The following is a 25,914-nucleotide window of genomic DNA, read 5'->3' on the forward strand; positions in this document are numbered from 1 at the left end:
GCAGGTCCCAGAAGTCAAAAAATAAGTGTGGATGTGAAAATAGTAATAAAAGGATTACTCAGCAGAGGAGCACAGGAACAAATGTTCTTGAAATGTTCTGCCTCTACTTTCAAGTGGGATATGGATAATCACTAGCCAAGGGATTCGATGTGTGCAAACATTGTCTGAAGATGCCCTACAGGTATTCTGAGCTGTGAACATTTCCAATGGTCTTTAAAAAGTTTTGAAAGACCTTTATGAGATCTTCTTTGATCTGTATGTTCCTGGTCAGAGACTCCATATCAGCAGCCTGCACCTGCAGCTCTTCTTCCTGCACAGCCATCATGGACTGTAGAGCAGAAAGTTCCATCTGTGAAAAGAGGAAACAATGTCTGCCATGTTTACATTTTAACACTGAGGCAAATGCTTTTGCATATCTATCACTATCAGCCAGTAATGGAAAAGAAAACGAGAACATGAATAGGGCTCTACAGCATCAAATCAATAATCCATGCAGTATGGTAACAAAGGATGTTTTATGGGAAGATGTCATAGTCATTCTTAATGATGTCTTCCACTTTAGCTGGCACTATAAAACACATCAAATTCGTTTAACAAGCTTATTATGATACTGAAAAAGAATGGTCACCATTAGCAGAAGCAAGAAGAGATGAAGTTTTTATGTATTTCACCTAACATGAAAAAAATGATAGCATTAGGATATCTCCATTTTGCAACTCTTAATGAATTAATGGATAAGGCATCAAACAGCAACAGCTGCTAACATCATGAGAGATCACCAAACATTACATGCCTCCTGATGGAAGAACACGCTACCACCTATGAAGAAATATTGCCAAAAGCTGGCACTACATGCCCTAAACTTTCAGTGTTCTCACCAGAAAATGACAAGTACTTGCTTACGACAAAGTTCATTAAAAATCATGATAATAGGCAGGGTGCGGTGGCTCACGCCTGTAATCCCAGCACTTTGGGAGACTGAGGTGGGCGGATCACGAGGTCAGGAGTTCGAGACAAGCCTGACCAACATGGTGAAACCCATCTCTACTAAAAATACAAAAATTAGCCAGGTGTGTTGGTGTGTGTCTGTAATCCCAGCTACTCAGGAGGCTGAGGCAGAAGAATCGCTTGAACCCGGGAGGCGGAGGTTGCAGTGAGCCAAGATCACACCACTGCACTCCAGCCTGGCAACAGAGCGAGACTCCGTCTCAAAAAAAAAAAAAAAAACAAAAAACTTCATAATAACCATAGCTGCTAACGCTTACTATGCCCCGGGTGCTCTAATAAATGCTTTGTGTATATTTAATCCTTTTAACAAACCTAGTGATCTGGCTCCTGCCTACTTTTCCTACTTTAATATCTGCCATTTTACTGCTCACTCATGACTCTGTAGGCACATTAGACTTTTTCTGTTCCAGGAACACCAGACTTTCTCTTGACTCGGCCTTTACAACTACTACTCCCTTTGCCTGAAATATCTTTCCCATGGCTACCTCCTTTTCATCCTTAGGTCCCAGCTTAAGTGCCATCTGCTCAGAGAAGCCTTCTTTGGCCACCCTATTTAAGATGGTCTCCATCCATGTTGCTTTCTACCATTTCCCTCATATCACTTACTATACTCTATAATTATAATGTTTATTTATTTATTGTCTGCATCTCCCCAGGAGAAATTAACTACATAGAGCCAGAGACCTTACTGATTTCATTCACTACCTCATCCCCAGCACTAGCCCAAGCTTAGAGAAGGTCCCCATATAGCTAGTGAATGAATGAGTGAATCCTCACAACAATCCTATGAGATAACTACTCTTTGATTTATATACAAGGTGACTTCTTCTACTCTTCAATTTACAGACAAGGTGATTGAGTCTCAGAGAAATTAAGGAACTTGTTCAAAAATCACAGGGCTGGCTAGTAAGTGGTAAACCCAGAACGTGAACTCAGGGAAGCTGACTCAGAGCCACTAGGTTATAATGTCTTTCCTGTAGATACCACATATCCATACAATCTTTATGGTAAGGACCAGTTATTTTAAATAAACCCTTTAAAGGAATTTAGCAATAGCTAAATATCACTCACTCAAAATATCTATTCATAGGCATTACAATTTCATGATCCTAAAAACAGGACAGAATCAAAAAGTAACATTACTCTGGATTTGATAAATGTGAGAAAAACAGGAAGAGGATGTGGAAACTAAAATATCTGATATGAATACTCAGATAACGGCTAAGGTAGAACCACAAAAAGGAAAGAAGACTAGGGGATTTTTAAAACTGGTATTTCTTAAATGCCACACATTCTCATATCCTGAAAACTGAGTCATAAAACATGAGTCTGTAAGCAGAAATATGGTAATGAAATCAAAAGATAAAATATGATAATTCCGTCACAAATACAAACACAGGTTTTATATTATATATCTAGCTATGGCAAAAGGTAGAAAAAAACTAAGAGCTATTTGGACTAGCTAGCTAAACTGAATTTAAGAAGCCATGACACTTACTGATCTTCTAAAAGAGATGCCAACATAGTAACAAACAAGCTTTTAGTTTCAGTCTAACTCTGCGCTGTGGTCCTAGTATTTCTTCAGCATCATAGTTGAATATGCAACTAGCTGTGGAGGAAAGGCAGGGGGAAGGGAATCTCTAAGGTTTAAAGGTCTCTTCTAAAAAAATTGAAGAGAATATGCTAGAGAGAGTTAAAGCATAAGGTGGGAAAAATGTGCTCTAGGAAATGAATCTTCTTAGGAAGTATGTGAAGTCACAAAAGGCTTGAGTTTGAATCACAGCTCTGGCATTTATTGGTTACATGACTATTCTCCACTCCCATTTTAAAAGAGAAATCAGTGTTTCAGCTTCTTCGTCTATAATAATTGGGCCGACACCACTTACTTTGTGTAGAGTTGTGAGCATTAGTGTTAATTTAAATTAACACTAGCACAGTACATTGCACATGAATACTCGATAAACATTGATTATACTCAAATTTCTCTTGTTTAATGTTTCTAAAACTAATTTCATGGGTCTAATGTCATAACTCTAAGCAGCAATCACACAACACTTCCTTTTTTCACTAGTGCTTTACAATTATTATTATTATCTTGGAGGCGGAGTTTTGCTCTTGTTGCCCAGGCTGGAGTGTGATGGCACGATCTCAGCTCACTGCAACCTCCGCCTCCCAGGTTCAAGCGATTCTCCTGCCTGAGGCTCCCAAGTAGCTGGGATTACAGGTACCCGCCACTACACCCGGCTAATTTTTGTATTTTTAGTAGAGACGGGGTTTCGTCATATTGGCCAGGCTGGTCTTGAACCCCTGACCTCAAGTGAACCGCCCACCTCGGCCTCCCAAAGTGCTGGGATTACAGGCATGAGCCACTGCACCCAGCCTTTACAATTATTTTATTCCAGTTAGCAATGGGGAGAGAGGGTTACGTTTTTCCGGCACTTAATAAGTTTTAATGGTCCCAATCTAAAAACAGGAGCATCTTTTTGAGATAATGTATATATAAAATAACTTATCTCCAAAAAGAAAAAAGTCATACCTGGCATTTGGTCTCAGATATTATACTTGGAGAATTATATGCTTTTAAATATAAACTATTTTGAAAGAAAAAATAATAGGGATTTAGAAATTAAAACTTGACTAGAAAACTCACCTGACTTTCTCTTTCTTTTTTAGCCATGAGTTCAAGTTCCTCTTTGGCAGTACTCAGTTCTTTTTCCACCAGCCCTTTAACTGTGTCCAACTCTCCTAAAATGAAAATATAGCACTAGTTTTAATTGCTATTAACATAATGTGGTATCTGCTGCCTCCTTTGAGTAATTTACAGAGGACACATTCCAATAATAAGAAAAAAGAAAACATACACACAGATTGTTCTTTGTAGCATTATTTATCATAGCAAAATACTGCAATCATCCTAGATGTGATAAAGATTGAATAAACTATAGTATATTCACAGATGGCACTATATACTGATGTAAAAAATGAATAAGGATGATCTTTACGAACTTTTATGGAGTGATTTTGAGATTTGAAGAATATGTTAAGTAAAACAAGCTATATGCTTAAGAATACATCTAAGGTAGTAGGTTTTATATTAGGAAAGAGGGGAAATAATGTACAGATATACATCACATATACACAAATGATTCATTTGCTTATTTTTGCAAAAAGATATACAGGAAGAATAACCCAGAAATGAAACTGATTACCTGAAGGAGACGAATTGAAACAGGAGGGAAGGGATAGGGAAATATGTGACATCTGAGTATATTGTTTTATATACCGGAGTTTTAAACTGTGTAAATGTTTAATTTTTAATGTGTAAGTCAGCTTGACAATGAATGGGAGAGAAAACATCTAAAACTGAATACTAATATAAATAAATAAAGCTATATAGCAAATAGATAATAAAACTACCCAGAAGATAATAAAAAAATTAATCCAAATAATTTTTGAACTCACTACTCTAAATGAACACTGTCAGTGCAAAATATCCTAAGGATAAAAAGAATTACAAAAAAAATCTTAAACATTACTTAATACATTTATTGTTGATGGTGGTATTTATGTAGCAATTCTGAAACTACTTTTGCATATTATAGTATTCTGCAAATGTGTAAACATTTTGAAACATACTGATGCTATAAGTAACTAGGGCTCTCAAGGAGATATAAATATGAAATGAGGGAAAAAAGAACCTATATTGTTAAATTGGAATTACAGAAGTCAGTATCAAATCTTCAAATCTTCATTATGTATACAAATACACACATACATACTTAAAAATATTCATTGCTAGCTCTGTTCTCTTAAAAGGGCCTAGAAGCAAAAGGCATTCATGTAGCAATGGACACATCTTGTGTCCACATCATAGTTTCTGAATGCCATTACCCACCAAAAGGAACCAGGGAGCTCTTCAGGATAATGGCTGATTCTGGGACTGAGGCAGGTAAAGCAAAAGGTAATCACAGAACATCTTATTGTGCCAGAAACTATGAAACTATGCTAAAAAAAAACAAAACAAAACTGATGGGCATATGGCAAAGGGTCAGAGAAACAGCTTGATGAGGCTCCCACTGACCAAATGTGGGTTAATTTGAGCATTAAAGGAAACAATGACCAAAATCAATAATATAATGATCTTTAAAACTCCACATTGATAAAAACAAATGGGGTATAGAGATAAGGAAAGGACAGCTCTTCTTTATAAATAACACCCACAAATAAACAAAGAAGAAATTTTACAAACAAAATCGTAATTTTTTTTTTTTTTGAGACTGAGTCTTGCTCTGTCCTCCAGGCTGTAGTGCAGTGGGGCAATCTCTCCGCTTTCCGGGTTCAAGCGATTCTCCTGCCTCAGTCTCCTGAGTAGCTGGGATTATAGGCATGCACCACCAAGCTTGACTAATTTTTGTATTTTTTAGTAAAGACAGGGTTTCACCATGTTGGCCAGGCTGGTCTCAAACTCCTGAGCTCAAGTGATCTGCCTGCCTCAGCCTCCCAAAGTACTGGGATATAGGCATGAGCCACCGTGCCCAACCCTGAAAATCACTATTTTTAAACTACCAACGTAGTTTACATTCAGCCAGCAGATCACTTATATACTAAGGGGGAAATAAACCTTTTTTGGAGAGATTTGGCAGCGACAACCTTAACCAAATGATTAAATTTAATATCACCAGGGATGATACAAACTGATTATCACGCACTGATGTGATGCACTAAAAAAGATGTCATCCAGGCCATGGGCGGTGGCTCACGCTTGTAATCCTAGCACTTTAGGAGGCCGAGGTAGGTGGATCACTTGTGGCTAGGAGTTCTAGACCAGCCTGGCCAACATGGCAAAACCCTGTCTCTAAGAAAAAAATACAAAAAAACTAGCCAGGCATGGTAGTGCATGCCTGTAGCTCCAGCTACTTGGGAGGCTGAGACTGGTCCCGATCGCTTGAAACTGGGAGGCAGGCAGGCAGCCAGGCAGGATGGACGGAAGGAAGGAAGGAAGGAAGGAAGGAAGGAAGGAAGGAAGAAAGAAAGGGAGGAAAGATAGATGTCATCCATATGGTATTCCTGCCAAAAATGTTTAACTCTAATCTAACCATGAGGAAACAATCACAGCTAAATTGAGGAATATTATCTGGCCTGGATTCTTCAAAAATGCCAATCTCGGTTTCTGCCCCCAGGCAGGGCCGGGCGACCTCGGTGGGGGAAGTCAGGCTGAGAATGCGGGTGGGTAGCGGGAGGGCGGAGGGTGGGAAGGGCTGGCGGAGGAGGAGGAGGAGAGACGAGGGCAGCGGAGGAGAGGAGGGCAGAGGAGGAGGCGAGGAGAGCCGGGTACCAGGCCGGGGGAGCCGCGGGCTCTCGGGGAAGAAATGGATGATGAACAAGCTTTACATTGGGAACCTTAGCCCTGTCGTCACCGCCGACGACCTCTGGCAGCTCTTTGGGGAAAGGAAGCTGCCCCCCGCAGGACAGGTCCTGCTCAAGCCCGGCTATGCCTTCGTGGACTATCCCGACCAGAACTGGGCCATCCGCGCCATCGAGACTCTCCCCGGTCAAGTGGAATTGTATGGGAAAATCATGGAAGTTGATTACTCAGTCTCTAAAAAGCTAAGGAGCAGGAAAATTCAGATTCGAAACATCCCTCCTCACCTCCAGTGGGAGGTGTTGGATGGACTTTTGGCTCAATATGGAGCAGTGGAGAATGTGGAACAAGTCAACACAGACACAGTAACTGCTGTTGTCAACGTCACGTATGCAACAAGAGAAGAAAATAGCCATGCAGAAGCTAAGCGGGCATCAGTTTGAGAACTAGCCCTTTAAGATTTCCTACATCCCGGATGAAGAGCTGAGCTCCCCTTCACCCCCTCAGCGAGCCCAGCGTGGGGACCACTCTTCCCAGGGAGCAAGGCCACGCCCCTGGGGGCGTTTCTCAGGCCAGACAGATTGATTTCCTGCTGCGGATCCTGGTCCCCACCCAGTTTGTTGGTGCCATCATCAGAAAGGAGGGCTTGACCATAAAGAATATCACTAAGCAGACCCAGTCCCGGGTAGACATCCATAGAAAAGAGAACTCTGGGGCTGCAGAGAAGCCTGTCACCATCCATGCCACCCCAGGTGGAATTTCTGAAGCATGCCGCATGATTCTTGAAATCATGCAGAAAGAGGCATATGAGACCAAACTAGCCGAAGAGATTCCTCTGAAAATCTTGGCCCACAATGGCTTGGTTGAAAGACTGACTGGAAAAGAAGGCAGAAATTTGAAGAAAATTGAACATGAAACAGGGACCAAGCTAGCAATCTCATCTTTGCAGGATTTGAGCATATACAACCAGGAAAGAACCATCACTGTGAAGGGCACAGTTGAGGCCTGTGCCAGTGCTGAGATAGAGATTATGAAGAAGCTGCGTAAGACCTTTGAAAATGATATGTTGGCTGTTAATACGCACTCCGGATACTTCTCCAGCCTGTACCCCAATCACCGGTTTGGCCTGTTCCCGCATCATCACTCATCCAGAGCAGGAGATTGTGAATCTCTTCATCCCAACCCAGGCTGTGGGCACCATTATCGGGAAGAAGGGGGCACACATCAAACAGCTGGCGGGATTCGCCGCAGCCTCCATCAAGATCGCCCCTGAGGAAGGCCCAGACGTCAACGAAAGGATGGTCATCATCACCCGGCCACCGGAAGCCCAGTTCAAGGCCCAGGGACAGATCTTTGGGAAACTGAAAGAAGAAAACTTCTTTAACCCCAAAGAAGAAGTGAAGCTGGAAGCCCATATCAGAGTGCCCTCTTCCACAACTGGCAGGGTGATTGGCAAAGGTGGCAAGACCGTGAATGAACTGCAGAACTTAACCAGTGCAGAAGTCATCGTGCCTCGTGACCAAACGCCAGATGAAAATGAGGAAATGATCGTCAGAATTATTGGACACTTCTTTGCTAGCCCGACTGCACAGCACAAGATCAGGGAAACTGTACAACAGGTGAAGCAGCAAGAGCAGAAATACCCTCAGGGAGTTGCCTCACAGCACAGCAAGTGAGGCTCCCACAGGCACCAGCAAAACAACGGATGAATGGAGCCCTTCCAACACCTGACAGAATGAGACCAAACACAGCCAGCCAGATTAGGAGCAAACCAAAGACCATCTGAGGAATGAGAAGTTTGCAGAGGCTGCCACGGACTCTGAAGAGGCCCTGAGAATTCCAGGGGCCAAGGAGGGGTGGGGAAGGTCAGCCAGCTTTGCCAGAACCACCTGACCCGCCTCCCGCCCCCCAGGTCTTCTGCAGGCTTCAGCCATCCACTTCACCATCCATGCGGATCTCTCCTTAACTCCCACAACGCTATCCCTTTTAGTTGAACTAATATAGGTGAATGTGTTCAAAGCCAAGCAAAATGCACACCCTTTTTTTGTGGTAAATCATCTCTGTACATGTGTGTACATATTAGAAGGAGAAGATGTTAAGATATGTGGCCTGTGGGTTACACAGGGTGCCTGCAGCAGTAACATATTTTAGAAATAATATATCAAATAACTCAACTGACTTCAATTTTTAATCAACCATTAATTTTTTTTTCTTTTTAAAGAGAAAGCAGGCTTTTATAGACTTCAAAGTCTTTCTTTGGGAGGTCTCATGGTATAGAGAGGAGCTTTGAGGCCACCCACACAAAATTCACCCAGAGGGAAATCTCCTGGGAAGGACACTCACAGCAATTCTGGATCACCTGTGTATGTCAACAGAAGGGATACCATCTCCTTCAAGAGGAAACTCTGTCACTCCTCATGCCTGTCTAGTTCATACACCCATTTCTCTTTGCTTCACAGGTTTTAAACTGGATTTTTGCATACTGCTATATAATTCTCCGTCTCTCTCTGTTTATCTCTCCCCTCCCTCCCCTCCTCTTCTTCTCCATCTCCATTCTTTTGAATTCCCTCATGCCTCCACCTCAATCCCGTATCTACGCAGCCCACCCCCTCCCAGGCAAAGCAGTGCTCTGAGTATCACATCACACAAAAGGAACAAAAGTGAAACACACAAACCAGCCTCAACTTACACTTGGTTACTCAAAAGAACAAGAGTCAATGGTACATCTCCTAGCGTTTTGGAAGAGGAAAACAGGAACCCATCAAACCAACCAATCAACCAAACAAAGAAAAAATTCCACAATGAAAGAATGTATTTTGTCTTTTTGCATTTTGATGTATAAGCCATCAATATTCAGCAAAATGATTTCTTTCTTTAAGAAAAAATGTGGAGGAAAGTGGAAATTTACCAAGGTTGCTGGTCCAGGGCATTAAATTTACAGATATTTTTAATGAGAAAAACACACAGAAAAAGCTACCTCAGGTGTTTTTTACCTCAGCACCTTGCTCTTGTGTTTCTCTTAGAGATTTTGTAAAACTGATAGTTGGAACATTTAAAAAAATTTTTTAATAAAAATGAGTTGGAAAAAATGTAAGATATCAACTGCCAGCCTGGAGAAGGTGACAGTCCGAGTGTGCAACAGCTGTTCTGAATTGTCTTCTGCTAGCCAAGAACCTATACGGCCTTCTTTTGGACAAACCTTGAAAATGTTTATTTAAAAAAAAAAAGATGACAAAGAAAAACAGACAGAGATAATACTGGAGATGTCCTGAATTTTAATAGGGTATGCGCCATTAGGACTTTTTGTGCTAAAGGATGAACATGTAATGTTTTATGTGAATAAGCCATTATACCACCAGACTGCAATGCCAGTTTCCTCTACTGCAAACAGTGTTCTGTGACAAAAAAAGAAAAGAAAAGAAAACAAATATATCCAGCTAACAAGAGAGAAAAAAAAATGCCAATCTCACTAAAGAAAAAAAAAGCTAGACAATTGTTCTAGATTAGAGACTAAGAGACATGACAACTAAGCACAGTGCATAACCCCTGGGTTGGGGGAAACCAAAGCAGCTATACAGAACATTATGGGGACAACAGGAACTCTGAATGTGGACTGTATATTAGATATTAAGCCTACATCAAGATTAAGTTTTCTGAGTGTGATAATTATATTGTAGCTATGTAGGAGAATGCCCTTCTTCTTAGGCAATACTTACTCAAGTATTCAGGAATAAAATGTCATGATTTCTGTAAGAAATTCTCCAATGGTTCAGAAAACACATTACAACTACATATGTGTGTGTAATAGAAAGAAAAAAGGCAAATGTGGCAGAATGTTAATAACTGGTAAGTCTGAATAAAAATGTCTAGGAGTATTCACTATACTATTTTTGCCACTTTCCTGTAGGTTTGAAATTTCCAAAATAAAAAACTTTAGGGAAAAGTATACTTTTTTAAAAAGGCAAATAAAGAATAAATAAAACAAATTCAACATTCTTTTACTCTTTGATTAGTGTAAAGCTTTCCTACTAGAGAATGACTACTTGTAAGACTTTTCTAAACCGTTCCCTGAATGGGGCTAGGCTTGGCAAATAACTCAATGTACATTGCCTACCCTTCCTAACGGTTTAATGTAGGTGATGTCAAGTTACAGTGAGTGGCCCCAGACTTGAAAGATACCCGGAAAAAGGTGTCAGCTCATGGCCCTGCTGTGCAGGATTGGAACAACTACCTCCTGCATTTCTGAATCCCTGCAAAGCTATCTGAAAAGGAGAATAAGGATAGAGTTTCTCTGGGCCAAACTGTGAACCCAGAGCAATGACCTCAACTCAACATAAGGTGAGGACAGTTCTTCAGCCTTTCAGCGGAATTCCAAACTTAATTGTTCCATTAAGGTAGGAAGAGAAAAGAGTCTTGGGCAAACCTATAGATACGGAGATTACTAGAAGGAAAAACAAGAGTAAAACAAAGTCCCTTAATGAAATGAAATTTGATACTTACCTAATGTGGATCTGGGTATGCCGGCATCCTCTTTGGCAGTCGATGAAGTGCTATCATCTCTGGAAGGTATCTGCATTGAACCCTAAAAAATTGGAAAAGTTGGGGGACTTAGAAAGATGCAGGAACTATGTCCACAATGATAGTACTGAGAATATTCTCAGAATTTGGTATTAAAATTATCAAACTTACACCTCGAATGTAAAAAGGAAATGGAATCAGTATGAATTATCTAAGTCTATAGTTCTTATTTGATCAGTCTGTTCTCCAAGAGGGGAAGCCAATGGAGGTAACTTCAGCTTGTTGATTAGAGATGGGTGCTTGGGACATCAGGGAGTCTCTCCCTCCTAAATATTGGTGCAGGGCCTGTAATTCTGAATTTCTTTCCATTAAGGCTTGCACCATCTTCTCTCTTCTCAAAAAAAAAAAAATTTTACTTCTTAAATATTGTGAAATTAATATACCCCATATTATTATGAGATTGTTTATTCTCACCATGACCTCTGAAAAATGCAATCTTTTTTTCTTCTTAAGACAACTCAGATTTTACAAAAACTAAAAGTAAACATGTTGAGTGTAAATTTTCCCATACCTTGACTGGAAATGCAAAATATCACTCAAGTATTAATAATTTAGATTCAAAATCAAAACACTCACAACCCCTACTCCTTTCTCTCAAAATGATCATATTATTAAGGAAAAGAAAATGTATGTAATGAAGTTAATGGATACATGTATTGTTTAGGCACCCTTCCAAATGCAAGGTTTTCAAGAAATGTTTCATACTTTGATGACTGATGTAAAACTGTGGTCTAAGGCCAGGTGCAGCGGCTCACACCTATAATCCCAGCACTTTGGGAAGCCAAGGCAGGATGATTGCTTGAGCCCAGGAGTTTGAGACCAGCCTGCGCAACACAGCGAAACCCCCCCACCTCTAAATAAGTAAATAAATAAATAAAACTGTGGTCTAGGTAATAAATAGAAGGAAAGAAACTAACAGAGTTGACTCTAAAATATATAAATATACACACATCTATATCTGCAAATGCTTCCTATTTGCAGACTATAAATGCACTACATGATACTTTTCTGATCTGTGTGTTAATCCTTACTTGGCTTTCCTGCTCCCTGGTGCTCACAGACCGAAGCAGGCCTTGAATCTCCATTTCATGTTCCACCACTTGTTTGTTTCGATCACTTAGAAGGTCCTGCAGCATCCTTTCCTTTCGCTGTAGACACTGGCACAGCTCCTCTGCTATCTCACTCTGCCCTGGTTCAAGTTTGCAGAGCAATGTTGCACTAAGATCCTAATGCAGAAGGGACACTGTAAGTTTCTGGAGGAAAGAACTGCCTCTACTAAATATCAAAGGGCTTATTTATAAGAATCTATCATAGAAGAAGGAGGTGTGAGATTCTTGAGAATAAGTATCACGTTTTACTCATTTTTGTTTTACCAGATCTAGCACAGGCCTGGAACACAGAAATCTCTAAATACATGTCCCAGGAATGAATACAAACAATACAGAAAACTATCTCTGGTGGCCACTTACATACATATTGTTTTCTGAAATAAGTCTTTTTCCTATTTGTTCAGGGCATGTAACAATTAATGTTAGATGAGGATAAATGGACACTCAGTTCATTTATTTGTTTTCTCCCCAGTGTAACTTAACAGGGGGAAGCATAACACGATAAGCTGAAAGGAATACTAAACACTATATCTGCTATCATAGCGATGGTTTCTATTTCTGTACTAACTGACGGCACATGGTGGTGGAATGGAGCCATACTGCCTAGGTTGATACTGGATCTGCTACTTATTAGCTATGTTAGCTTGGACAAGTTACTTAGCTTCAGACATCTGTTTCCTCCTCTATAAAACAGGGATAACAGAATGTGCCTCATTGACTTGTGAGGATTCAATGAGTTAATATCCATTAAGATTTTAAAACAGTACCTGACCCAGCATGAACACTATAACTAATAAAGGTTAGCTATCATATTAAAGATGCAATTTTTAGGTCTCATTAATTCTCACATAACTTCTTTGAGAAAGTTAATTGCCAACTTAAGTTTCTAGATGTGGAAGAAAAAAAAAAAATCCCAGTGAAAGTCAATTACTTGCCCAGGCACAGAATCACTTGTACCTGGAGAATCGCTTGTACCTGGGAGGCGGATGTTGCAGTGAGCTGAGATCACACCATTGCACTCCAGCCTGGGCAACAAGAGTGAAACTCCATCCCAAAAATAAAATAAAATAAAAGAATATCAAGCAGCCAAAGAAGCAGGAAAACATGACACATAATGAAGAATCTAGTAATCTACTTGAAATTGACACACATGTTGGAAATAGCAGAAAAGGACATTAGAGCAGTTATAATTGTATTTTAATTAAATGGAGAGGTTGAAGATTTTTTAAATATCAGATTCTGTAGATAAAAACTATGATTTACAGTCTGAAATGGAAGAAGGCACTGGATTAAACATTGCAGAAGAGAAGATTATTGAGCTAGAAGGAATAGAAGTTGAAACTAACATAAACGAAACACACAGTAACAAATGACTGGAAAACTTAAAAGGACTATCAGCATAAAAACTTTAAACACCCTAGTATAGGCCTAAATGGAATCCCTGAAGGGTGTGTGGTGGAGAAGAGAGACAAAAATATTTAAAACATACTGGATGTAAGATTAAGGAGCTTCATGGAAACCATAAACTTCAAATATTACAGAAATATGATTATCCTAAAAACAAGAAACATGAAGAAAACTTCACCAAGGAACATCTTAATCAAATCCATCAAAACCAGTGATAAGGAGGAAATCCTAAAAGGAATAAAAGGGGAAAGAACATGTTACATACGGAGGACTAAATATAAGGATGGCATAAGATTTCTCATAGGAAACTTTACAAACAAGAAGTCTGCAATAGTGTTAAAGTACTTAAAAAAAGAAAAACTGTTACCTACAATTCTACACCTAGCCAGATTAGCTTTCAAAAATAAACATGAGAAAAAATATTTTTGAAAAGAAAACAAAATTATCTCCATTTGCAGATGGCGTGATCCTATATATAGAAAATCCCAAATAATACAAATGCAAACACACATATATGCACACAGACACCAGACACACACACACACACACACACACACACACACACACCACTAGAGTTAGTAAGCTAATTCAGCAAACTTTCAGAAAATAATCAGTTGTGTTAGCAATGAACAATCTGAGAAGAAAATTGACACAATGATTTCATTTATAATAGCACCGGTAAGAATAATATGCCTGGGAATAAATTTGTTCAAGAAGGTGCAGTACTTGTACACAGACAACTACAGAACATTGCTCATGGAGATTAAGAAAGACCTAAATAAATGGAAAGACATCTTGTGTTCATGGGTTGGAAGCTGTAACATGGTTAAGATAAAAATACAACTCAAAGCAATTCACAGATTCAATACAATCCTATCAAAATGTGGTCTTTTTTACAGGAATGGCTAAGAACTTCATATTCCTAAAAAATAGCAAGTGTCCCCCCAAAACAAAAGCAATCTTGAAATGCAAGAAGGAACACTCTCTATCCCAAAGGTCTTTAACTGCTCTCAGCAATACTTGGTAGTCTTCAATATACAGGCTTTCACATTTTTTTTTATTTTGTTTCTAGACAGGATCTCACTCTTTCACCCAGGCTGGAGTACAGTGGCACGATCACAGCTCACTGCAGCATGGAATTCTCAGGCCTATGACATCCTAGGGCCTCATCCACTGAGTTCCTGGGACTACAGACTCACACCACCACACCTGGATAATTTTTCTGATTTTCAGTAGACATGAGTTCTCACTATGTTGTCTAGGCTAGTTTCAAGCATCTGAGCTCAAGCAACTCTCCTGCCACAGCCTTCCAAAGTGTTGGGATTTGAAGCCGAGCCTGGCTGGCTTTCACATCTTTTCTATGTAGTGTATATTTCTTGATGCTATTGTGAGCCTGGCTGGCTTTTACATCTTTGCTATGTAGTGAAACCCTGTCTCTACCAAAAACACAAAAAAAGAAAAAAAAAGAAAGAAAAGAAAGAAAGAAGAAAAGGAAAGAAAAGAAAGGAAAGAAAGGGAATATTAAAGAAGAGAAAATCTCTGAACTAAACTTATTCCTCAAACTCCGACCTTATAAATCTCATGTGCCCATCTCTTCTGTCTAGATGAAGAGGGGGGCATGAGGCAGAAGAGAGGTGCAGGTGGGATTGTTGGGCCTAGACGGATTGAATGGTTTCAATTTCTGCTTTTGTGTCTCATGAAAGCAGTTCATTTTGGTTGTGATCTCCAGGGTCTGAACACAAGGGACTGATTGGCATCAATGTTCAAGATTTAGCAGGAGTAGGTGCCTTTTTTCAGACCCAGGAGTCAAAGCCCCGTAAGCTAAAAGCACAGGGATTAGTTAATAGGACGTTGGTACTGCAGGAAGTCCTATTTCTCTCTAACATGTCACAAATGAAAACACTGTGATTTGGTGTCCAGTAGTTACTGCCTGCAGCACTTCAAACCACTGTATTAAATTGGTTAGGATACTCCCTGCATGTACCTAATTGCCAGCATTCTAATCACAGAACCATGACCAAAAGCATAAAACATATGACAGGGCCTATGCCAAATTTATCAAAGTAAGACAATTAACATTTCTCTCCATCATTTAACAAAACAGTAAATGCAAAGAACAGTTTTGGAAATTTAGTATGGGGATAAATAATCTCCTTTTCTTTAAACACCATACAACAAAACAAGGACAAAGTGAGAGTAAACACACAATAATTTTTTCAGCTATGTTATTTATTTATTTATTTTGAGACAAAGTCTCCCTCTGTTGTCCAGGCTGGAGTGCAGTAGCAGGATCTTGGCTCACTGCAACCTCTACCCCCACCTACCAGGTTCAAGTGATTCTCATGCTTCAGCCTCCCGAGTAGCTGGGATTACAGGCGCGCACCGCCACCCCCAGCTAATTTTTGTATTTTTAGTAGAGATGGCGTTTGGCGGTGTTGGCCAGGCTGGTCTTAAACTCCTGGCCTCAGGTGATCTGCCCGCCTTGGCCGCCCAAAATGCTGGGATTACAGGCATGAGCCACCACACCGGGCCCTCTTTTCAGCTATTTTAAAAGAGCATAACCACATATTTCCAAGATTGGTTTCTACTGATTACTGATTAGGTCACTTTCACCACTAAAATCTTCAGACCAGTGCAATATTTGTACATGTTTTGTTTTCAAGTACACACATGAAGGCCTAACAGTGATACAAGGCTTGGGTTCAAAAATCACTAGAAAGTCTCACATCATTTTTTTCATCACCACTTAATCCAAGTGAATGTCGCTTAATTTTAATAATGGTAAAAACAACTAGGTTGAGAGAAATCCCGATTCATATAATTTCCTAAAGGACAAGGCCAATCTGTCCCGAACATGGAAACTTTGTACCCATATCGAGCTTTTCTTCATTAAAGGAAAGGATCTGCAACCAATTCAAATGATTGGTCAAAACCAACTGAAGTTACTGATTGCATTGAATGTGTACCAAACCTCAGGCCATGGGTGCCTGAGTCCTAGTGTTCCTGTGACATCCCCTTGGGGTGGTGGAACTCTACCTTTCAATGATGGGAAGTCTTGGGAAAGAGCAACTCTACTCTCCTTGTCTAGTATAGGTAGCTTTTGTGTCTAACTCTACTCAGCAGGTGACCTATACCTGGGACCAAAGGTAAGAAGGGTTCCTTCCTCCAACATCAGTGGCAAATGCCTTTTGTTTCATGTGAGAGAAGCAACAAGGTTTTGTGCCTGTACTCTTGTGGTGGCCGATCATGACCTATATGCCTACACCACTGTGGCAAGCTCAAGAAATTCTCTTTCCCTGCCACGTTTCTTGTCAGCACTCAGGAAATGTGGGAGGAAAAGATTTGGCAAATGGGCAAAAACATGCTATGTATCTGGGACTCGCATAGATTCTAAGCTGTCACAATAGTTCACATTTGGCCTTTAAGAAATGATGAAAACTTCAGTGATTTTCTCCAACCAACATTTATGGCTGCCATCTTTTTCTTCCATTATCTGGAAGGAAACTGCTTCATCTGTTTGTCCTTCTTTAGTGGGGGTTCTCATGCTTTGGACTTCAGTTGATCTAGTGGCCTTGCAAATTCAGCTCTCTGGTGGGATCAAAACACATAAGATTTTGCAGACCATACAGCTTTCTCTTGTCATTAGAGTGGAACAACTGTCTCTTGCAGCCTTCTACATCTTAAACAACTGTAGAATCTATTTTATAAATTCTTTATCTTCTCTATTTCTACACTAATTTCTCCTCAGGATAGTACACAAATTCTGTTAGCTGATCACTTCTTTTGAGGCTACGAGATAGAAATAATGAGCACCTTGAAGATCTCTGCAAAGCAGCATATTCATTTGGTGCTCAAGGGAAACCTGGGCCCAGACCTGTACTGAAACTCACAACTGTCGCCCGCAGCTCTAGTTAAATTTTTTTTTTTTTTTTTTTTTGAGACGGAGTCTCACTCTGTCACCCAGGCTGGAGTACAGTGGCGTGATCTAGGCTCACTGCAAGCTCCACCTCCTGAGTTCACGCCAGCTCTAGTTAAATTTTTACAATGAGGCTACTTCTTCTCAATCAGCATACTAGTCTTAAAACAAGTTTGAGATGGGGACTATCTTAAAATAGGCTTCCCGGAGGGTGGAGCCAAGATGGCCGAATAGGAACAGCTCTGGTCTACAGCTCCCAGCGTGAGTGACGCAGAAGATGGGTGATTTCTGCATTTCCATCTGAGGTACCGGGTTCATCTCACTAGGGAGTGCCAGACAGTGGGTGTAGGACAGTGGGTGCAGCGCACTGTGCACGAGCCAAAGCAGGGCGAGGCATTGCCTCACTCGGGAAGTGCAAGAGGTCAGGGAGTTCCCTTTCCTAGTCAAAGAAAGGGGTGACAGACGGCACCTGGAAAATCGGGTCACTCCCACCCTAATACTGAGCTTTTCCAATGTGCTTAAAAAACGGCACACCAGAAGATTATATCCCGCACCTGGCTCAGTCAGTCCTAGGCCCACAGAGTCTCACTGATTGCTAGCACAGCACTCTGACATCAAACTGCAATGCGGCAGCAAGGCTAGGGGAGGGGTGCCTGCCACTGTCCAGGCTTGATTAGGTAAACAAAGCAACCAAGAAGCTTGAACTGGATGGAGCCCACCACAGCTCAAGGAGGCCTGCCTGCCTCTGTAGGAACCACCTCTGGGGGCAGGGCACAGACAAACAGACAGCAGTAACCTCTGCAGACTTAAATGTCCCTGTCTGACAGCTTTGAAGAGAGCAGTGGTTCTCCCAGCACACAGCTGGAGATCTGAGAATGGGCAGACTGCCTCCTCAAGTGGGTCCCTGACCCCCGAGCAGCCTAACTGGGAGGCACCCCCCAGTAGGGGCAGACTGACACCTCACATGGCCGGGTACTCCTCTGAGACAAAACTTCCAGAGGAACGATCAGGCAGCAGCATTTGCGGTTCACCAAGATCCGCTGTTCTATAGCCACCGCTGTTCTACAGCCACGGCTGCCTATACCCAGGCAAACAGGTCTGCAGTGGACCTCTAGCAAACTCCAACAGACCTGCAGCTGAGGGTCCTGTCTGTTAGAAGGAAAACTAACTAACAGAAAGGACATCCACACCAAAAACCCTTCTGTATGTCACCATCTTCAAAGACCAAAAGTAGATAAAACCACAAAGATGGGGAAAAAACAGAACAGAAAAACTGGAAACTCTAAAAAGCAGAGTGCCTCTCCTCCTCCAAAGGAATGCAGCTCCTCATCAGCAACGGAACAAAGCTGGATGGAGAATGACTTTGACAAGTTGAGAGAAGAAGGCTCCAAATGATCAAACTACTCTGAGCTACAGGAGGAAATTCAAACCAACGGCAAAGAAGTTAAAAACTGAAAAAAAATTAGAAGAATGGATAACTGGAATAACCAATGCAGAGAAGTGCTTAAAGGAGCTGATGGAGCTGAAAGCCAAGGCTCGAGAACTACGTGAAGAATGCAGAAGCCACAGGAGCTGATGCGATCAACTGGAAGAAAGGGTATCAGTGATGGAAGATGAAATGAATGAAATCAAGCGAGAAGGGAAGTTTAGAGAAAAAAGAATAAAAAGAAATGAACAAAGCCTCCAAGAAATATGGGACTATGTGAAAAGACCAAATCTATGTCTGATGGGTGTACCTCAAAGTGACGGGCAGAATGGAACCAATTTGGAAAACACTCTGCAGGATATTATCCAGGAGAACTTCCCCAATCTAGCAGGGCAGGCCAACATTCAGATTCAGGAAATACAGAGAACGCCACAAAGATACTCCTCGAGAAGAGCAACTCCAAGACACATAATTGTCAGATTCACCAAAGTTGAAATGAAGGAAAAAATGTTAAGGGCAGCCAGAGAGAAAGGTCAGGTTACCCACAAAGGGAAGCCCATCAGACTAACAGCGGATCTCTCGGCAGAAACCCTACAAGCCAGAGAGAGTGGGGGCCAATATTCAACATTCTTCAAGAAAAGAATTTTCAACCCAGAATTTCATATCCAGCCAAACTAAGCTTCATAAGTGAAGGACAAATAAAATACTTTACAGACAACCAAATGCTGAGAGATTTTGTCACCACCAGGCCTGCCCTAAAAGAGCTCCTGAAGGAAGCACTAAACATGGAAAGGAACAACCGGTATCAGCCACTGCAAAAACATGCCAAAATGTAAAGACCATCAAGGCTAGGAACAAACTGCATCAACTAACGAGCAAAATAACCAGCTAACATCATAATGACAAGACCAAATTCACACATAACAATATTAACTGTAAATGGGCTAAATGCTCCAATTAAAAGACACAGACTGGAAAATTGGATAAAGAGTCAAGACCCATCAGTGTGCTGTATTCAGGAAACCCATCTCACATGCAGAGACACACATAGGCTCAAAATAAAGGGATGGAGGAAGATCTACCAAGCAAATGGAAAACAAAAAAAGGCAGGGGTTGCAATCCTAGTCTCTGATAAAGCAGACTTTAAACCAACAAAGATCAAAAGAGACAAAGAAGGCCATTACATAATGGTAACATAATGGTAAAGGGATCAATTCAACAAGAAGAGCTAACTATCCTAAATAAATATGCACCCAATACAGGAGCACCCACATTCATAAAGCAAGTCCTTAGTGACCTACAAAGAGACTTAGACTCCCACACAATAATAATGGGAGACTTTAACACCCCACTGTCAACATTAGACAGATCAATGAGACAGAAAGTTAACAAGGATACGCAGGAATTGAACTCAGCTCTGCACCAAGTGGACCTAATAGACATCTACAGAACTCTCCACCACACATCAACAGAATATACATTTTTTTCAGCACCACACCACACCTATTCCAAAATTGACCACATAGTTGGAAGTAAAGCACTCCTCAGCAAATGTAAAAGAACAGAAATTATAACAAACTGTTTCTCAGACCACAGTGCAATCAAACTAGAACTCAGGATTAAGAAACTCATTCAAAACCGCTCAACTACATGGAAACTGAACAACCTGCTCCTGAATGACTACTGGGTACATAATGAAATGAAGGCAGAAATAAAGATGTTCTTTGAAACCAACGAGAACAAAGACACAACATACCAGAATCTCTGGGACACCTTCAAAGCAGTGTGTAGAGGGAAATTTATAGCACTAAATGCCCACAAAAGAAAGCAGGAAAGATCCAAAATTGACACCCTAACATCACAAATAAAAGAACTAGAAAAGCAAGAGCAAACACATTCAAAAGCTAGCAGAAGGCAAGAAATAACTAAAATCAGAGCAGAACTGAAGGAAATAGAGACACAAAAAACCCTTCAAAAAATTAATGAATCCAGGAGCTGTTTTTTTGAAAAGATCAACAAAATCGATAGACTGCTAGCAAGACCAATAAAGAGAGAGGAATCAAATAGACGCAATAAAAAATGATAAAGGGGATATCACCACCCATCCCACAGAAATACAAACTACCATCAGAGAATACTATGAACACCTCTATGTAAATAAACTAGAAAATCTAGAAGAAACGGATAAATTCCTAAACACATGCACCCTCCCAAGACTAAACCAGGAAGAAGTTGAATCTCTGAATAGACCGATAACAGGCTCTGAAATTGTGGCAATAATCAATAGCTTACCAACCAAAAAAAGGCCAGGACCAGATGGATTCACAGCCAAATTCTACTAGAGGTACAAGGAGGAGCTGGTACCATTCCTTCTGAAACTATTCCAATCAACAGAAAAAGAGGGAATCCTCCCTAACTCATTTTATCAGGCCAGCATCATCCTGATACCAAAGCCTGGCAGAGACACAACAAAAAAAGAGAATTTTAGACCAATATCCCTGATGAACATTGATGCAAAAATCCTCAATAAAATACTGGCAGACCGAATCCAGCAGCACATCAAAAAGCTTATCCACCACGAACAAGTGGGCTTCATCCCTGGGATGCAAGGCTGGTTCAACATATGAAAATCAATTAATGTAATCCAGCATATAAACAGAACCAAAGACAAAAACCACATGATTATCTCAACAGATGCAGAAAAGGCCTTTGACAAAATTCAACAACGCTTCATGCTAAAAACTCTCAATAAATTAGGTATTGATGGGATGTATCTCAAAATAATAAGAGCGATCTGTGACAAACCCACAGCCAATATCATACTGAATGGGCAAAAACTGGAAGCATTCCCTTTGAAAACTGGCACAAGACAGCGATGCCCTCTCTCACCACCCCTATTCAACATAGTGTTGGAAGTTCAGGCCAGGGCAATTAGGCAGGAGAAGGAAATAAAGGGTATTCAATTAGGAAAAGAGGAAGTCAAATTGTCCCTGTTTGCAGGTGACATGATTGTATATCTAGAAAACCCCATTGTCTCAGCCCAAAATCTCCTTAAGCTGATAAGCAACTTCAGCAAAGTCTTAGGATACAAAATCAATGTACAAAAATCACGAGCATTCTTATACACCAATAACAGACAAACAGAGAGCCAAATCATGAGTGAACTCCCATTCACAACTGCTTCAAAGAGAATAAAATGCCTAGGAATCCAACTTACAAGGGATGTGAAGGACCTCTTCAAGGAGAACTACAAACCACTGCTTGATGAAATAAAAGAGGATACAAACAAATGGAAGAACATTCCATGCTCATGGGTAGGAAGAATCAATATCATGAAAATGGCCATACTGCCCAAGGTAATTTATAGATGCAATGCCATCCCCATCAAGCTACCAATGACTTTCTTCACCGAATTGGAAAAAAATACTTTAAAGTTCATATGGAACCAAAAAAGAGCCCACATTGCCAAGTCAATCCTAAGCCAAAAGAACAAAGCTGGAGGCATCACGCTACCTGACTTCAAATTATACTACAAGGCTACAGTAACCAAAACAGCATGGTACTGGAACCAAAAGAGATATAGATCAATGGAACAGAACAGAGCCCTCAGAAATAATGCCGCATATCTACAACCATCTGATCTTTGACAAACCTGACCAAAATAAGCAATGGGGAAAGGATTCCCTATTTAATAAATGGTGCTGGGAAAACTGGCTAGCCATATATAGAAAGCTGAAACTGGGTCCCTTCCTTACACCTTATACAAAAATTAATTCAAGATGGATTAAAGACTTACATGTTAGACCTAAAACCATAAAAATCCCAGAAGAAAACCTAGGCAATACCATTCAGGACACAGGCATGGGCAAGGACTTCATGTCTAAAATACCAAAAGCAATGGCAACAGAAGCCAAAATTGACAAATGGGATCTAATTAAACTAAAGAGCTTCTGCACAGCAAAAGAAACTACCATCAGAGTGAACAGGCAACCTACAGAATGGGAGAAAATCTTTACAACCTACTCATCTGACAAAGGGCTAATATCCAGAATCTACAATGAACTCAAACAAATTTACAAGAAAAAAACAAACAACCCCATCAAAAAGTGGGTGAAGGATATGAACAGACACTTCTCAAAAGAAGACATTTATGCAGCCAAAAAACACATGAAAAAATGCTCATCATCACTGGCTATCAGAGAAATGCAAATCAAAACCACAATGAGATACCATCTCACACCAGTTAGGATGGCAGTCATTAAAAAGTCAGGAAACAACAGGTGCTGGAGAGGAAGTGGAGAAATAGGATCACTTTTACACTGTTGGTGGGACTGTAAACTAGTTCAACCATTGTGGAAGTCAGTGTGGTGATTCCTCAGGGATCTAGAACTAGAAATACCATTTGACCCAGCCATGCCATTACTGGGTATATACCCAAAGGATTATAAATCATGCTGCTATGAAGACACATGCACACAGATGTTTATTGTGGCACTATTCACAATAGCAAAGACTTGGAACCAACCCAAATGTACAACAACGATAGACTGGAATAAGAAAATGTGGCATATATACACCATGGAATACTATGCAGCCATAAAAAGTGAAGAGTTCATGTCCTTTGTAGGGACATGGATGAAACTGGAAACCATCATTCTCAGCAAACTATCACAAGGAGAAAAAACCAAACACCGCATGTTCTCACTCATAGGTGGGAATTGAACAATGAGAACACATGGACACAGGAAGGGGAACATCACACTCTGGGGACTGTTGTAGGGTGGAGGGACGGGGGAGGGATAGCATTAGGAGATATACCTAATGCTAAATGACGAGTTAATGGGTGCGGCACACCAACATGGCACATGTATACATATGTAACAAAGCTGCACATTGTGCACATGTACCCTAAAACTTAAAGTATAATAATAATAAAATTAAAAAAAAAAACAGGCTTCCCAAGAGGCTAAGATTTGCTGCGACTCCAGTTTGTGGTCAAATGCAGACCAGCAGAGTACAGACGGCATTGTTGGCCCAGGAGAAAGCAACAATACAGAGAGATGCCACATTTTTTATCAACCTCCGAACAGTTATCTCAATGAATATTCAAATTGGTGATTGAAGTACTTGTTTCTCCAAGCAGGTGATAGGCAAAATTGGAAAAGTTGCCTTGCTTGTATAAATAATTGTGTGCTCAGATTGAATCTGAGGGTACACAGGTGCAGCCTCCAGTGGAAAAGATTCTAAGAACAGGATGTGGGTAGAGGATGCAATTATGGAACTTCATATCCTCACCACCTTTCTCTTCTTTCTTCCTATTTTGGCTATTCTTGTAATCCTAGCCTCATGCATCAATATACATACAACTAAGAGAGGCAATATCAATGCAAAAGACACAATATCTATACAACGAAATTAGATGGTGCCTACTGCTAAAGGTACTTTAACTTCACATCATATAGCCCAATTAGGTGAGTGCCGCCCACCTACCAAGGGTATTAGTCAGCTCAGGCTGCCATAGAAAGATAACAAAGTTTGGGTGGCTTACCAGTAGACATTTTCTCAAAGTTCTGGAGGCCAGAAGTTCTCCTTGAGTCTTTTGTGAGGTTGGATATGCTAGCAGGGTTGGTTTCTGGGGAGGCCTCTCTTCCTGGCTTGCAGAAAGCCACTTTCTTGCTGTGTCCTCCCATAGTCTTTCCTCTGTGCCTGCGTGGAGAAAGAGAGAGATTCTTTGATGCTCTTCCTCCTCCTATATAGACACCATTCCCACCAGATTAGGGGCCCACTTGTATGACCTCATTAACATTAATTACCGCATTAAAAACCCTATCTCAAAATACAGTCAACTTGGGAGTTAAGCTTTCAACATATGAATTCACAGGGAAACACTTCAGTCTATAACATCAAGATATATAGATGATCCTAAGATCCTCTACCTATTAAATCCTGTGACATTTGCCTGGTGGTGCGGCCAGAAGTAAGTTGTTACCAAGGGTGCTATTATTGCTAATTCTATGATTAGGAAAGCACACCTGAACTGGTTTGCCTGCCATATAGGAAAGAGTGCAGATCAAACAGGTATGAAATAAAAATAGGGGAAAATGGTAGCAAACAAAACAGTGCTCTTAAGTGAGTCATGAATCTAGGAAGGGCTGAAATCATGCAATTTCAAGGAAATCCTATTGTCTTTACCAGGAGAAATGACTTGCCAAGTTTCCTAAACTAGGGAGAAAAGGGTGGTGTGGATTAAGGTCCACACCTGACAGTTCAAGATAACTTGAGTTCTTGGCTAATCAGCTATATGGGGTGAGAGACAGATCAGCAGTCAATGAAAATTCTAAGATTTCTGGATTGAGCGTATGTAAGGATGGAGTTTCCATCAACTGAGGTGAGAAAACTGCAGGTGCGGTAGGTTGCAGGAGGAAGAAGAGAGATCAGTACCAGGCCTCAAAGCCTTGCTTGAAAGAGGTTTCCATTCCCCCATCTCCATTTCTGCATACCCTTGAGTCTTTTGTGAGGTTGGATGCAGAGGTGTCGGTGCTTGGCCACTTCTCCCCCTGGGCATCTCTCCTCTCACCTCCTCCAACAGCCACATCCATGGCCTTATGTCTGATGACCATCTCCCAGCAAGATGTCATTTTACAAAGGTGATCTCAAAATCAGCTGGGTGAGGTCACCCACTCCTTGATTTGTGTGGCCTTGGTGGGCCCCAGGACCACTTCACTGCTTCTCAGGGGAGTAGGTCTTTTGTATGGAACTCTTCATCTGAGGGAAGCAGGGAGGAAATGGCCTGTGGGGAGGGAAGGGAGGGCTGTACCAGGGAGCCTAGGTGAGCAGATCTAGGCTCTCAATGCAAAGGACATTTAACACCTGAGAGGTTCTACTCAGTTACTATTGTTAACTTAGGATCTCATCGACGAAAATGGTATAGAAATTTGTTTTCTCCTTGGTTACATGTGCACTTACATAATACCATGGTTTCTGCCTCTTGGCTTAGAAACCTACAATATTTAATATCTCTCTAGCCCTTTACGGAAAAACGTTTGCTGAACTCTGCAGAGAACAATGCTGGATGCTTTACAGAAAGGGACACTCAGGAATCTTCTTT

At 40.8% G+C, this 25,914-nt stretch overlaps 1 protein-coding gene and 1 pseudogene across 1 annotated transcript; one reads left to right on the forward strand and one right to left on the reverse strand.

Annotated features, from left to right (window-relative positions):
• Positions 1 to 160: 160 nt before the first annotated feature.
• On the reverse strand, positions 161 to 25,533 carry LOC129525646 (myomegalin-like). Its single transcript, XM_055356981.2, has 6 exons — positions 25,384 to 25,533; positions 24,355 to 24,512; positions 11,980 to 12,174; positions 10,871 to 10,952; positions 3,659 to 3,753; positions 161 to 349 (listed from the first exon to the last, which is right to left on the reverse strand). Exons 1-6 carry the CDS (start codon positions 25,442 to 25,444, stop codon positions 176 to 178), a joined length of 765 nt encoding a protein of 254 aa, XP_055212956.2. The 5' UTR covers positions 25,445 to 25,533; the 3' UTR covers positions 161 to 175.
• Positions 6,329 to 8,176, forward strand: LOC129525618 (insulin-like growth factor 2 mRNA-binding protein 2; annotated as a pseudogene).
• Positions 25,534 to 25,914: the final 381 nt, after the last annotated feature.

Source organism: Gorilla gorilla, chromosome 1 (assembly GCF_029281585.2).
Source record: "Gorilla gorilla gorilla isolate KB3781 chromosome 1, NHGRI_mGorGor1-v2.1_pri, whole genome shotgun sequence".
Taxonomy (NCBI): domain Eukaryota; kingdom Metazoa; phylum Chordata; class Mammalia; order Primates; family Hominidae; genus Gorilla; species Gorilla gorilla.

Excerpts from the sequence above, each read along its gene's own strand:
- LOC129525646 (XM_055356981.2), bottom strand. The coding sequence starts at position 25,444 with ATGACATCTTGCTGGGAGATGGTCATCAGACATAAGGCCATGGATGTG. Across the intron at positions 12,175-24,354 it reads CTTTGAGAAAATGTCTACTG|GATCTTAGTGCAACATTGCT; the intron begins GTAAGCCACCCA and ends CTTCTGCATTAG. Across the intron at positions 350-3,658 it reads AAAAAGAAAGAGAAAGTCAG|ATGGAACTTTCTGCTCTACA; the intron begins GTGAGTTTTCTA and ends CTCTTTTCACAG.